The sequence below is a fragment of the Rhinoderma darwinii genome, chromosome 9 (genome assembly GCF_050947455.1).
Source record: "Rhinoderma darwinii isolate aRhiDar2 chromosome 9, aRhiDar2.hap1, whole genome shotgun sequence".
Lineage (NCBI taxonomy): Eukaryota > Metazoa > Chordata > Amphibia > Anura > Rhinodermatidae > Rhinoderma > Rhinoderma darwinii.
Window position 1 is genome coordinate 42,491,707 of NC_134695.1, and position 14,694 is coordinate 42,506,400.

The following is a 14,694-nucleotide window of genomic DNA, read 5'->3' on the forward strand; positions in this document are numbered from 1 at the left end:
TGCGTTGTTCACGCATCACGCACCCATTGAAGTCAATGGGTGCGTGAAATTCACGCGCAGCACACTGAAGCACTTCCATGTGATGCGCGTGATTCGTGCAACAGCAGTAAAACTATGATTGAAAACCGAAAAGCACCACGTGCTTTTCTGTTTACAAACATACAGAGTGTCATAATGATGGCGGCTGCGCGAGAATCTCTCATCATACGCTGATGACACACGGAGCTGTCAAGTACCTTTTGCACGCGCGAAGCGCCACATTTTTTGCGCGTGCAAAACGCTCGTGTGAGTCCAGCCTGACATTGCAGTTATGGCACCCTATGCGTGCATTATTACCCGATTTCTTATGTGGAGTCATTGTATTATTGCAGTCTTCTCTCCTCTGCTAGACAGCACAGCTGACATTGCTACACAATTATTACAAATTCACTTTGTATAAAAAAATAAATTTTTAGGGCTGCATTTTGATGTTTCTATGTATCATGTACGCATAGAATTGTCTGAGACAGAACGATATATCTTCTGACTGCTCGGCTGACACTAGGTCCTGTGTCTGACACGCAGGATCCAGCTAGTGACCATCACATCTAAGTAATGACCTTGGGTGTGATCGTTATTAGCTGGATCTGGTGTCAGTCAAGCAAGACCCACTCTCAGCCGAGCCGTCAGTTCAGCTGTACTGACGGAAATGGCTGAGACGGAACGTTACAGCTTCTATGTAGACAGGATACAGACATTTTTGCAGGATCTTAAAAAGTTTAACAAAATGAATATTATTTTATTTAAAAAAAATAAAAATTGGGACAGGGTTTGACAACCCCTATAATTGTGCTGTACCAAAATATTTATTTTATGGCCTATACTTCTTCCTGCAGGCAGTGGTGGATGCCAGATACTGGAGGTGCTAATATACCTGCCCTAAATGACCTGCTGTCCGTTTGGAACATGGCTTTCAGTGATGGCATATATGAAGGAGATTTTACCATGGCTAACCATGACAGTACGTACATGTAAATCTATTCTATTCATGCTCCTGTTTAGTTAACGGTGAGGTGTTGGCTCTGAATTATTTTTTTTTTCCAGAATCTACCTATAATTTTTTTTTTGTCATTTAGTGTATTATGCATCTGGCTGCAGTATTGCAAAGTTTCCAGAAGATGGCACTGTACTAGCACAAACGTTTAAGGACCAAGGTACAACATGACTCCATTTCTGCTGTAGCGTCTTCACCTTCTGAATTTATTTTCCTTTTGCTATCGCTGTATTTCTGTTCCTTATTTATTCAGTCTCTTTCACGATTTCTATACTGCAATATGATGTGGTTCTGTCCCACTTCATTCCTGATAAATGTCTGTAGTGTCATGTAGTCGTACATCCTGTGTAATCTTTCAGTTCTAAGTCCGAAGCGACTGGTTTCAAGTAGCAGTCCTACTTCAGAAGTCGCACCTTCTAGGATTTAAGCATTTTATGGTTTGGACTACCCCCTTTTCATATTGGATGTGCCCCATACAATATGAATCGCACAACGTGCATGGACTGTTAACAAATAATATTACACGTAAGTACAGGTTTCTTCAGGACGTGGTTATGCGCACTTCTTATTGAAGCCATTTGGAATCTGCAGATTTGGTTGTCCTTCAGAGAAGAGCTTTTCTAGATTTGAGAGGAATCCAGGAGGGGACCACCCTCTGTCGGCCTATATTGTACTCTGTTAATAATGGGTACTCTGGTTTATTGCCACGTTTGAATACTTAGAGGTTACGTTGCCCTAATGTGGGTCTATAATGAACATCCCCCTAATTATAGTCTGTGGCTGGGCAGTGGGTTTTTCTAACGTTGCACTACTATCCATGAGCAGTCATTGGGTTGAAAGATGGACACAAGCTACCAGAGACATGATAGGTTTATCTATCTTTTGGTTTGTTTTTTTTACTTATTTTCTGCCTTTTCTGTACAGGACTTGAAGTGTTAAAGCAAGAAACCTCCATAGTTGAAAATGTTCCTGTGCTAGGACTCTACCAGACACCGCCTGGAGGAGGCAGAATTGTTCTTTATGGCGACTCTAACTGCTTGGATGACAGTCACCGTCAGAAAGGTAGATACTCTTAAACCAGCAATATTTAGGGGCAGCCATGAAGTAGAAGAAATTAGAATTCGTGCACCAGAAGCTTGTGGTGTTATTTTACACAGGGTTGTTCCACTAAATAAGGAATGTGATCATGCATTTAAGATCTTTTTGACACTTCTGTTTCTCTTTTGCACTTGCATTTATGACATGAATTCCTCATTATACAAAACTTTTAGATTATTGATGGTGTAGACTAAAGATCTTTTCTCATATGCAGATTGCTTTTGGCTACTTGACTCCTTACTCCAGTACACTTCAAATGAATTGTTGCCGGCAAGCCTCAGTCATTCTGAAAACCGACAGAAGCCTCCAACAGGTGAAGGGATCCCACTGCCAGAGAGAATGGAAGGTAAACCTTGTATAGTCTGTAAAGATCTAGTTCTGATACATCGCGGTCCATCTGATCTCCCCAGAAGTGTATTAAGCGGCTTGTGTTCTGACGATTCCTTTCCATATGACCTGTTGGACCTTATTGATTGTCCCTGCTTTGCATGCCCTCTGATCACCAGGCAAGATCCTATTTAAAGGGTTGTCTTCATGATACACGCTGCGTTTCCTTAAATGCAAAGCTCCAGCAAGCCTTGTGCAGACATGGAGCAGGGAACTATAGATTTCTGCTCTCAATTCCCACAGCATTCTAAATAGAACTTTAAGTTATAATAGATTGTAAGGTAAATCTTCTGTTCTCTCTTTTCAGGAAATCATCTTCATCGCTATTCCAAAGTGTTAGAAGCTCATTTGGGAGACCCCAAACCTAGACCATTGCCAGCTTGTCCCCATCTATCTTGGGCCAAACCACTGCCCCTCAATGAAACTGCTCCCAGGTGGGTAACCCATGTACACTTCTTTATTTCACTCGAGCCTCCATGTTTGGGTTCATCCTTCTAAACCGCAACCTTGAGCAGTATCTAAGGAATGGTATAGGCTCTTCCACTCACCTGATTCTATTCTGAGGCGTCTCTTGGAAATAACACTGAAAACCAAGTAAGTTAAAGGATGGTTTCAAGTGATGGCGTAAAAAGCTGCAGTTTATTGAATGTATGTTTAAGGGTCTATTCACATTGCCTTTGCAGAGTACATACAATGTATGCGCTGGGAAAATCTCCCAACGTATTAGCTGAACGTAGAGCTTGAACGTATGCCATACAGGGGCAGAAGTCACCCGTTGTGAAAAGAAGAAGGAATTTGACTGCGCAGTATACTCTTTTGCATTATAGGAGCTCGGCTAAGCTTTTAGGGGTGTCTGACAAGATTGTCAACTGTTTCCAATGACACCCAGCACAATTGACTGAAGCTCTGGACAATAACACAGGGTGTACGTCTATCTGTACAAGAAAAATATTGCAATGGATTTGCCAATTTATACGGGTTTTGCTTCAAAGTGTTTGCATATTAGAATTTTGACATCACAATCTGGTCGACGGAGTCTGACTTGGAATTGTGCTGCAGTTTCCTCAACAGCGTGTGGGTGGAGTGCTTCAAATCTCAGGATCAGCAAGGGTCCCAAAGGTCCGGCCCCCACTGATATGCCATAATTCTGTCCTGGGAATACCCTTTTTTGATCAGCTTATTAATATGTAGATTATATCTATCCATGTAACGGATTGGAGAGGGTCCAGGAGAGCGATTATAAGTAACAATAAGGGTATGTTCACATGCAGAGGTTTCAGGTGTATTTTGGGGCGTTTACGCCTTGAAAGACTCCTGAAAAAACGGAAGCCGAACGCCTACAAACATCTGCCCATTGAAATCAATAGGAAAACAAGCATTTAGTTCATACGGGGCATCTCTTTAAGCCTCTGTTTAAAAAAAAACGGAGCGTAAAAAGACGCTCCGTAAAAAGTAGCATGTCACTTCTTGAGGCGTTTTTTGGGAGCTGATTTTCCATTGAACACTATGAAAAACGCCTCAAAAGAAGCTCCAAATTTCATTTTCGGCTTCAAATATGCCTGAAAATTAGAGGCCGTTTTCTCTGAAATCAGCTCCGTATTTTCAGACGTTTCTTAAGCGTGTGACCATACCCTTACTGTGTAATTCTAACTCGTCTGTAGCTTTTTGAATCTGTGTTTAGCACATTGGTTACATGTTTGTAAAGAAGATGTATTCTCGGTGGGTTTTGGGTGTTTTATACCATTGGAAATTATGCAATTTAATTCCTCCAGTAACCTGTGGAAACATCAGAAACTACTATCAATAGATCTGGATAAAGTGGCTCTACCCAACATCCGTCACAATCGGCCACAAGTGAGACCCTTGTCACCTGGAGAAAGTGGAGCATGGGATATACCTGGAGGTTGGTGTATACGGCTTTATGTATTTCAAGTGTAGAAGGTTTTTTTTAAGAACTTAAAAATACTGTTTCACAGCAGACAATATAAAGCCACTTTTAATAGGATTGTGTAGTCTTAAATAAATGAGGATTAATTACTGTCTAATAAAGTTATGCAATTTATGAAAACCTGTAAGCAATTCTCCGAACTAAAAACCGCAGTATAAATCTCCTGTCCTGGTATCTAGCTTTTTTTTTTTTTTTTTTTTTTTTTATCTTTTATCTACACTTTGTACAAGCTCTGAAGTTTTAGGTCTGCCCCAGGTTTTCAGCCTCTGCTCATCACAAGGCATTTTTAATAACTACTGTAACTCCCGAAGTAGCCACGCAGCTATGGGAGCGCCACTTGACCAGGACAGATTTTTATCTGCTGGAATCAAATAATGACGTTTTCCTTTTGAATGACAGCAAGCAGAGATCTTGTAAATCATGTAGCGGTAAATTCTGAAACTAATACCGCTTACCGTTTCTCTAGAACCTCTTCCATTATTAGTAGGTTATACAAGGCAAGTTGCATGTCGGCAAATGAATATCCTATATCGAAATTCCCTGAGAACATTTTGCTTTCTCTCTCTGCTCACAGGCATTATGCCCGGACGCTATAACCAGGATGTGGGCCAGACCATTCCAGTCTTTGCGTTTCTTGGTGCTATGGTAGTACTGGCTTTCTTTGTGGTACAAATAAACAAGGCCAAGAGCAAGCCGAAGAGAAGGAAGCCTCGCGTCAAGCGACCTCAGATCATCCAACAGTTCCACCAACCAAAGACTCCGTCTGTGTGAGCGAAGGCTGACATGCCATTTGTTCCCAAAGACGTCGATCTGAGCTCTGAAACTAACTTTACTATAGGTTCTCTCTCCCTGACCAAACTGAACATTGGTAGGAATTGCTTCTCGTTTTATATTTATTATGTAAAATAAATCCCTTTTTTCTTAAAGGGCTTCTCACTACCAAAAAGGGACACTGGGCAAATGCAATATCGTGAGAAGACTTGTGCTCCGCACAAACCAAATCCAGACACCGAATTTTAAAGGATGTTTACCCCAAATCAGTGACTTTTATTTTTATAAGTATGTGTTTTTGTAATTTTGATTCCATCATTACTGGTGGGTTTTGTGGTTTTTGTTTTTTTTTTCAATAAATGAGCCGCTTGTAATAAAGCACAATGTACTGCCCCCTACTGGTCTAGCACAAATGTAATCTCGTGGTCAAAACCCTGGCACAGGGGTTACGAAGTAATGACCCTGCTCACTGGGTGCTTACACCCTCAACTAAACTTTATTGAGCAAAGCTTTAACTGATGGCCTCTAGTTCCATCTTTCCAGGTGGGGACATTTCGCTGAGGTGTTAAGCCTCTTTTCTTCCAACATCAATTTCTTAACGCAGATGTTAACTCCTTCTCTGTTATATAGCCATGCACGCTCGGCCGAGCCAAATGTGTATGGCGGACTTGTTGGGGAATAACTGTCGGCCGACAGTTATCTACAGTGTATTATGCCCGGCTGTGATATAAGGAGGCTTTTATTTATTTTTTTGCACGGTCTCTAATGTAATCACTGGGTCATTACAGCTTATACAGTGTGAATTGTCTGCTCCACAACCAACTAAGCTCTAGCGAAGTTGGCCGTGTAGAGCAGCAGGTCGGTCAACCATCCAGTCCAATGTATCTTCCAATCTCAGTGACTGCAGACATAGGATCACCTCCCTGGACCTCCAGGTCTTCTACAGGATGACTAGAATGGACGATTAATAAGATCATTAAGCAAGTGACCCGATCACTGGGTTTCCAGAAATTGCAGATTACCTAGTAATCTTGTAGTGCAAAGATAACTACTAACCAACTATGTAAGCAGGGACTAAACACCCTATTACACCGGGCTTGTGCAGCGAGCGCGGATAAACGAGACAGCTCGTTCAGCACGCATTTGCTCCTGTCGCAAGGAGCGATGTATGGGGACGAGCGCTCGTTACTATTGCTCGCCCCCATACGTTATGTCGGCAGCGCGTCTCACTGTTTACACAGGACGATGTGCAGCCGACAACTAATATTTTACTTTTTTACAATGATACGATCAGCAGATGATTGAGTGTTTGCTCGTTCATCTGCTGATCGTTCCGCTGTTTACACAGGATAATTATCGGCAACAAGCGTTGTATGAACGCAGGTCTGCCCGATAAGGGGGTTTTACACTGGGCTTACAAGGGGCTTAAAACGTGTGACCAGACACCTAGAGGGAATGTCACAGCACAAATATGACTTTGTAGACTAGGAACTGAACTTTGTGGTCATACATACAACTGATAGCTGACTCGAGGTACCAACAAGGTACCCCCCCCCCCCCCTGCATAGTACATACCGTGCTTTTGTAAAAATGCACAACTTAAGTGTCTTCTCTAGAGACCTGATATTACATGACAAGCAATCGCAACCACATTACCTCCATACTATTAATGGACAGACGTTGTAAACCGGCTGGGAGGTGTTGAGAACCGAGCAGAATTGTACAATTTTATGGAAATTTTCTACATCCTGGATGTTGCACTGGCTATTTTCTCATGAAGTTTAAAAATAGTGTAACATCAGAAAGCCTTGACTTATTGTAGATTTGACATTGTCTCCTGGAGCAAACGCTAAGCTGGCCTTCTACTCCAGCTCACTTGTCAGAAAAGACCCCCCCCCCCTGCTGCACGGTCAATACAGGATGGAAGGACGTGCCTCCAATAGTTACCCCAGGAAGGACTTTCTAATCAAGAATAATGGTTACAACGTTTAATGTTTTTGGTGTATATATTTTTTTTTGTGATGCATATCCTTGAATGCATGGGGTTGCACTGACGCATCCATGATGCAGCCAACAGCTGCGCTGGCAGCCTGGTCGGTGCAGCTGTCAAATAGCTTGTTAATTGCCGTACGTTGTTGCGGCTAAAACATCCCTTTACCCACAAAATGATGCGGCCATGAACGATGTATTAATTAATGGCTGCACGATTTTTCAGGTAAAGGGCCGTTTTACACACCAACGTGCGGCCATCAACCGGCTATCTGACTGCTGCACCAAACATGGCGCATTTGTTGGCCGCGTGGCGGCTGGGTTAGTGCTGTTCCGTGTGGCCTTAGCCTAAGGGTTTGTTCACGCGCTGAGTCAAAAACATCTGAAAATACGGAGCTGTTTTCAAGGGGAAAACTCCTGATTTTCAGAAGTTTTTTTTTTTAAGCCACTCAGAAGTGACCTGCACTTTTACGCGGCTGTTTTTCAAAACGGCCGCGTAAAAAAACTGCATCGGAACAGAATGCTGTTTTTCCCCATTGAAATCAATGGGCAGATGTTTGGAGGCGTTCTGGTTCCGATTTTACAGCCAGAAAATAGGCTGTGTGAACATACCCTATGCCTCGCTTTTGTAGGAAGCATGGTACATCACAAAAAAACAACTGTATCCTGTTACTTTTCCAGTAAAGAAGCTTCACATGCCTGGCTGTGGTTGGGTCCAAATAACTTAAAATGATGCCGCCCTTCTAATCCACTTTTCAATAAATACTGTGTGAAAATGCGGCTTCTGCTCTGTGTGTGGGAACAGCCCGGGTGAGGTCACTTGGCCTGACACATGACCTGTCCTGTTGGATGCTTCCCAGACTGGCAGACACTACCCCTGCCTGGCACCCGCTCGGACAAAAATAAGCCCTTATGCGGTGTGTCTGATGTGATGTTTGTCCCCATGTTGCTATTACCAGTAAATGAAGTGGTTTTATCCCTTAAATATTAATGGCGATTTCGTTTTAACAAACAAACATCAATGTTCTTCCCAGCCTGATGGTTGTTGCGCAGAAGACCGGCTCTGCCACATCGGCTTGTAGACTTGTATACACGCATGCAAGTATAATCAGGAAGATGTCCGTTGTGTTCTTGTAATCAAAAGGGAGTTCATTCAGAAGGCAGCCGAGCACTCAACGATGGATAAATAATCTGCCTTCTAATTTCTCATTAACAAATGTATCTGCTTCATCCAAATTGTGACCTGGAACAAAGCTGCATCCTGGTGTGAGTAGCAGTAGGTCACTTTACAGCAATAGGGATTTTGTATGATGGATGTTAACCCAACTATTTATTTTACATGTTTTTATGCTGAAGTTTCAAGATTTGTTTCCCCGCAACACAGTCACTGGCTGCAATGATCTAGATGGACATGCAAGACTTAAAGAGGCTCTGTCACCACATAAGTGGCCTATATTGTACATGATGTGATCGGCGCTGTAATGTAGATTACAGCAGTGTTTTTTTTATTTAGAAAAACGATCATTTTTAACGGAGTTATGACCTATTTTAGCTTTAGGCTAATGAGTTTCTCAATGGACAACTGGGCGTGTTTTACTATGTGACCAAGTGGGCGTTGTACAGAGGAGTGTATGACGCTGACCAATCAGTGACCAATCAGCGTCATACACTTCTCATTCATTTACACTGCAGATAGCGATATAGCTATATCGCTATGTGCAGCCACATACACTATAAAGTTACTGCAGTGTCCTGACCGTGAATATACATGACCTCCAGCCAGGACGTGATGTGTATTCAGAATCCTGTCACTTTACAGCAAGGCAAGTGTAATCTCTTTTGAAATGACAGGTTACATCGTAACCTCGTGAGATTACGCTTGCCTTGCTGTAAATATCACAGAGACGCTACAGAAGTGACAGGATTCTGAATACACATCACGTCCTGGCTGGAGGTCATGTATATTCACGGTCAGGACACTGCAGTAACTTTATAGTGTATGTGGCTGCACATAGCGATATAGCTATATCGCTATCTGCAGTGTAAATGAATGGAGAGAAGTGTATGACGCTGATTGGTCAGTGATTGGTCAGCGTCATACACTCCTGTACAACGCCCACTTGGCCATATAGTAAAACATGCCCAGTTGTCCATTGAGAAACTCATTAGAATAAAGCGAATATAGGTCATAACTCAGTCAAAAATGATCGTTTTTCTAAATAAAAAACACTTCTGTAATCTACATTACAGCGCCGATAATATTATGTACAATACAGGCCACTTATAATGGGGTGACTTTTTGAAGCCGAATTGTTGACCGCTACTTTGAGAGCCTGAGTGCAGGTATGGCTTTTCTTCCTTGGTTTGAAAACTTGTGCTGGAAAATGTGTTGTGAAGACCAAGGTAGTTTACACCCAAACATCGAGCCAAGTTTCATATTATTGCTATATATGTTTTCCAGGAGGCTTAATTTTAAGGGTCTTCCTGAAACTAACATAGACCAGGCAGAATCTGCAAATTTAAAAAAATAAATTTTAAAAAAAGACTAACTTTGCACTAGTAGTTTCTCCACTAACGTCGTGCTCAGGGGTAATGTGTGACGCTCTACGTTGTATCCAATTACCTCCTACTGTTGCCGACTCTACATCCTGTCTGATTTACTACACCCCTACCAATGAAGGGCTGGCATCCCTCAAGTCTACCCTAAACTCTGATACCCAGTGTTCCGTTTCTGAAATGTTACCCCTCTCTTGGTGTCTCCGGCGCTGCCATTACACTGAGCGTACAATATATGTCAACTAGTTCCTTCAACGTTACCTGCAACCTGTTTGGGGCTATCTGGCAGCTCCCATAGACAATGTATGATACATTGGTTGGATCCATCAGAAAAAAAACCTTTCCATTGGCAGTTTGAAATGTGCATGGTTGGAAGCTGTCGATCCTCCACACCCCTTTTCATGTAATATCTCTACTCTAAAGAACCCGGAATTGTATCTGTGTCCTCAGGACGTAGATAAAATTGAATCCCATGACGGAGCAGGAACCTCTGAGCTCCCTGTTCCGCCATTCACTAGTCTACAGGCCACGTTAGGCCTGCAGCCTATAAAATGAGGGGACAGGATCCCTGCACAGTCCGAAGCGATAATATCACTGCATTCCACCAGCCTACGTAAGGGTCCCATCTCTGCGTCTCATAGGCTGCAGGAGGCTGTGCAGCTCTGTTTGTTGTGGGAACCGGGGCTAGGTGAGTACAAGTTTTTTTTTCATTTGGGAGCACTGTCTACAAGGCGGGGCAGTGTGACACTATCTATTGGGGGATGTGTGGCACTTTGTACAATGTGTGTGTGTCAGTACTACAGGGAGTGGCACTATCTACATGGGGAACTGTAGGGCACATCTACAAGGGGCATTGTCTAAAGGGGGAACTCTGTGACACTCCTCTATAAGGGGCATTGTGGCAGGTAAGCCTTGGATTTCTGCTGCAGGTCCATTGGTCGGTATTGCCTATGGCAGATTTGAACCGTATGAATATAGCCTTACTATTGGTGTTCAGCTCGGACCTTCACCTGACGGCAGACCCAGGTAAATGGACCTTCACTAAAAATAGCAGATACTTTTAGAACGTTAGTTTTCTTTTAACCCCGGAACTAATCTGTTTTCTTCTGCAGTTGACACATCACAGAAAATAAACCTATGGAAAGTTCATCCACTATGGGTCCTGCACAGGTATTTTAGTTTCCTTCATAGGGCTTATTGAGTTGATGTGGATGTGATGCTCACCTATGAAGGTTCAGTGGTTCCTTTCAGGAACAGTCCAGGAGGAACTGTGGCTATGAGAGCAGCCGCACGTGTACAAACCGGAAATGTTTTCAAATTGTGGTAGAATTACAACATTTCTGGCTTTGGGTGTAAAAGTTGCTCTGTATTTTCAGAGAGCAGCGATTTTCAATGACCGTTAGTCGGCCGTCGCTGATACATTTGTAGTCACTGTTGGAAACTGCAATATTGGCAGCAAAACTCCTTGTGTATCAGGGTTATAATGGGAGAACTGAATTGTTTTATTAGACATATTTAGGTTGTGTATCTTTTCCTCATTACGTTCTTTTGTACCATTTAATAATTTCTGGGCTGGTAGACATCTGGATGGTGCCCACCTATCTAGTTTTTCACGCTGTTCTTTACCTGTGACAGAGGTAACTCTGAGATTACTTGTGGTTCTATTTGCCTCATTGAGAAAATAGCGGCTCTGCAATATCGAAAAAAAATATGTCTTTTCATAAAGATGCGATTACTCTTACAAGATGGCCGACTGCCATTCCTCTCGACGTCCGTACGTACATACCTTGACTGTCCGAAGAATCGGTATTCGTGTCCCTAAGGTCAAGAGTTCTTTTATTGGCCTCTGTCCCTTATTTTTATTTTTTTAAATCTATAACAATTGGATTTGTTCAAATCTCATCCACTCTGCTGCTACTATATTATGCTGCAGATTTTCTGCAACGAAATCCGTATTTACGCTACTGTACCCTAAAGGAAACTCTACTAGTTCTCTCACTTGTTTTCACGCCTGTGTAAGGTTACAAAAAACTGCATGTGTGAATCCAACCTTAAGCTGTCTGTCATTTTAAATGCAGTTCCAATTCTGTATTTTTAAGAGGGAAATTGTCACCAACAAAAACAATAGATAGGGCATGCTGCCATAGAGGTTTTATTCACTCATTGATGAGAGTCCTTCTCCTTTCTTCTGTATCCACTGGGACTATTTCTCATCTCTTCTGTATCCACGCTTTGGCTAAGGGAGCTTCAACAGAGACTGCATGTGTGATTCTAGCCTTAAAGGAAATCTGTCATGCTGAAAATGCAGTCCAATCTGCAGGCTGCATGTTATAGAGCAGGGGGTCCTGAGCAGGTTATTATATAGCTTTGTAGCAAATGATTCAGTATAACTTGCAATTTATTAATTTAAACCTCTGCTCTTCATACGCTTAGGAGTCCAGTGGGCGGTCCTAATCACTGATTGACGGCTATCTCTGGATTTACATTCATACAGGAAAGGCTGTCAATCAGTGATTAGGACCGCCCACTGGACTGCTAAGCCTATATGAGCAAAGGTTTAAATGCATAAATTACAAGTTATACTGAATCTTTTTCTACAAAACTATATATTAATCTGCTCAGCTCTCCCTGCTCTATACAATGCTGTCTGCAGATTGGACTACATTTTTAGCATGACAGGTCCTCTTAAAACCAGAAAAAAAATAAAATAAAATGGGAGCTAGTTGTAAAATTAACAACCAGACACCGTTCTTAAACACCAAATGCCAATGAGCCAATTTCCAAACATACAGCTGTTATTGCAGTGGACATCACCTAACAATAGGGGCATCCGTGTTCCCTTCATTGTACAAAATTAAGAAGGCGGGTAGCGGGTGTTGTCTTATTTTTTTGTTTTCTTCCTTTCCTGCTGTCTTGTGATTATATTTTTGTGTTTCCTTTCGGCCCTAATGTTTATAAATCAGGAACCCTACATATCTGTCTTCCCCTCCTATGTCGATGAGTGAATATTTATACGTAATCTCCTCCACTGATTTGCCAGCATGTGAATACTGTATCTAGAGTTGATTTTTACAATCTAGGATTGGTACATATTCATAGTGACCAGTGACTGACAAAAACCTTTTAGATTGTACACGGGGAACTATTCTGACCCAAGGGCATAACTATAGGTGGCGCAAAGGTCGCAGCCGGGCCCTGGAGCCTAAGGGGGCCCTAAAGACCCTTCTACCTTATAGGAAGACACTAGTATAATAATTGGCTCATGGGGGTTGGGGGGGGGCAATGTTACAGATTCTGCATTGAGGCCCAGGAGCTTCATATTATTCCACTGGAACACATACTACTGATCCGATAATACTGTCCGTAGTACAGGCATCACAATTTTAAAGGGAATGTGTTGCCAGAAAAACATTTTTTTTTTTTTAATTAAACATTTAGTGTGTAGGTGATTAAACATTGTTCAAATTTTTTTTATTTTTTCCACGAGTCAGGAAATATTATAAATTAATTCTAATTTATAATATTTCCCATTGCTGGTCACTAGATGGAGCTATTCCCAAAATTGCAGCATTGCAAAATTGGGTAAAAAGCCCTCGCTCTAGTGAGCTCTCAGCATCCCCCCCTCCTTTATCCTGGCTAGTGCCGGGATAAACGAGGGGTTTGAACGGTCTAACCTCCTACACTGTGTGTCGCCATTTTTTGAGCTAACACACAGTGTAGTAGGTTTACATACACTAGTAAACACACACAAACACGAACATACATTGAAATCTCTTACCTGCTCCTGCCGCCTCGGCTCCCTCCGGCCCGTCCGCTCCGTCTGCTGCCGCTGGTCCAAGTGCACAAGTCCGGAAGCCGCGACCGGAAGTAGTAATCTTACTGTCCGGCCGCGACTTCCGGTCCACAGGAAAATGGCGCCGGACGGCGCCAATTTCAAATTGGACTGTGTGGGAGCGGCGCATGCGCAGTTCCCACACAGACGGCGTACACAGAAGTGGATGGGACGGGAGCCGTTCGCAGTCCCTATGGGACTGTGGCTGCCGTATTCCATGTCTGTATGTGTCGTTAATCGACACATACAGAAATGGAACAAAAAATGGCAGCCCCCATAGGGAAGAAAAAGTGTAAAAATAAGAAAAAGTAAAACACAAACACACAAATATAAACGTTTTTAATAAAGCACTAACATCTTTAACCCCTTCCCCCTGCTGGCATTCTGGGCCCTAATGTCCAAGCCATTTTTTTGATTTTTCCATTGTCACATTCGAAGAGCTGTAACTTTTTTATTTTTGCGTCGGCATAGCTGCATAAGGTCTTGTTTTTTGCGGGACGACTTGCAGTTTTTATTAGTACCATTTGAGAGTAGATGCGACTTTTTGATCACTTTCTATCACATTTTTTTTAAAGTCAGGATTAACAGAAAACAGCAATTTTTCCATTGTTTTTTATTTTATTTTTTACGGCGTTCACAGTGCGGGTTAAATAATGTAACAGCTTTATAGTCGGGGTCGTTACGGACGCGGCGATACCAAATATGTGTAACTTTTTTGCTTTATTGTAGTTTTTTTTAATAGTAAAGCATTTTGTAAGGGGAAAAGCTGAGTTTTTCATTTTTTTTTTTTCACTTTTTTTTTTAATTAACTTTATTAAACTTTTTTAACTTTTTTACTAGTCCCACTAGGGGACTTCCCTATCCTCCGATCGCTATTATAATACACTGCAATACTTTTGTATTGCAGTGTATTACTGCCTGTCCGTTTAAAACGGACAGGCATCTGCTAGGTCATGCCTGCGGCATGATCTAGCAGGCATTCGCTGCAGGCAGACCTGGGGGTCTTTATTAGACCCCCGGCTGCCATAGAAGACACAGACACTCGGCGATTTTATCGCCGGGTGTCAGTGAGATGAGAGG

At 42.3% G+C, this 14,694-nt stretch overlaps 1 protein-coding gene across 3 annotated transcripts in view; it reads left to right on the plus strand.

Moving 5' to 3' along the window:
* The window catches only part of MBTPS1 (membrane bound transcription factor peptidase, site 1), a 32,876-nt gene extending 27,254 nt beyond the window's left edge, over window positions 1-5,622 (plus strand). For all 3 annotated transcript variants that reach the window (XM_075837560.1, XM_075837558.1, XM_075837561.1), the window contains exons 17-23: window positions 876-1,000; window positions 1,116-1,193; window positions 1,958-2,095; window positions 2,346-2,477; window positions 2,826-2,952; window positions 4,291-4,421; window positions 5,041-5,622. In XM_075837560.1, the coding sequence (XP_075693675.1) occupies window positions 876-1,000; window positions 1,116-1,193; window positions 1,958-2,095; window positions 2,346-2,477; window positions 2,826-2,952; window positions 4,291-4,421; window positions 5,041-5,237 (928 nt within the window). In that variant the 3' untranslated portion in view covers window positions 5,238-5,622. The remainder of the gene's footprint in view (window positions 1-875; window positions 1,001-1,115; window positions 1,194-1,957; window positions 2,096-2,345; window positions 2,478-2,825; window positions 2,953-4,290; window positions 4,422-5,040) is intronic.
* The last annotated feature ends 9,072 nt before the right edge of the window (window positions 5,623-14,694 follow it).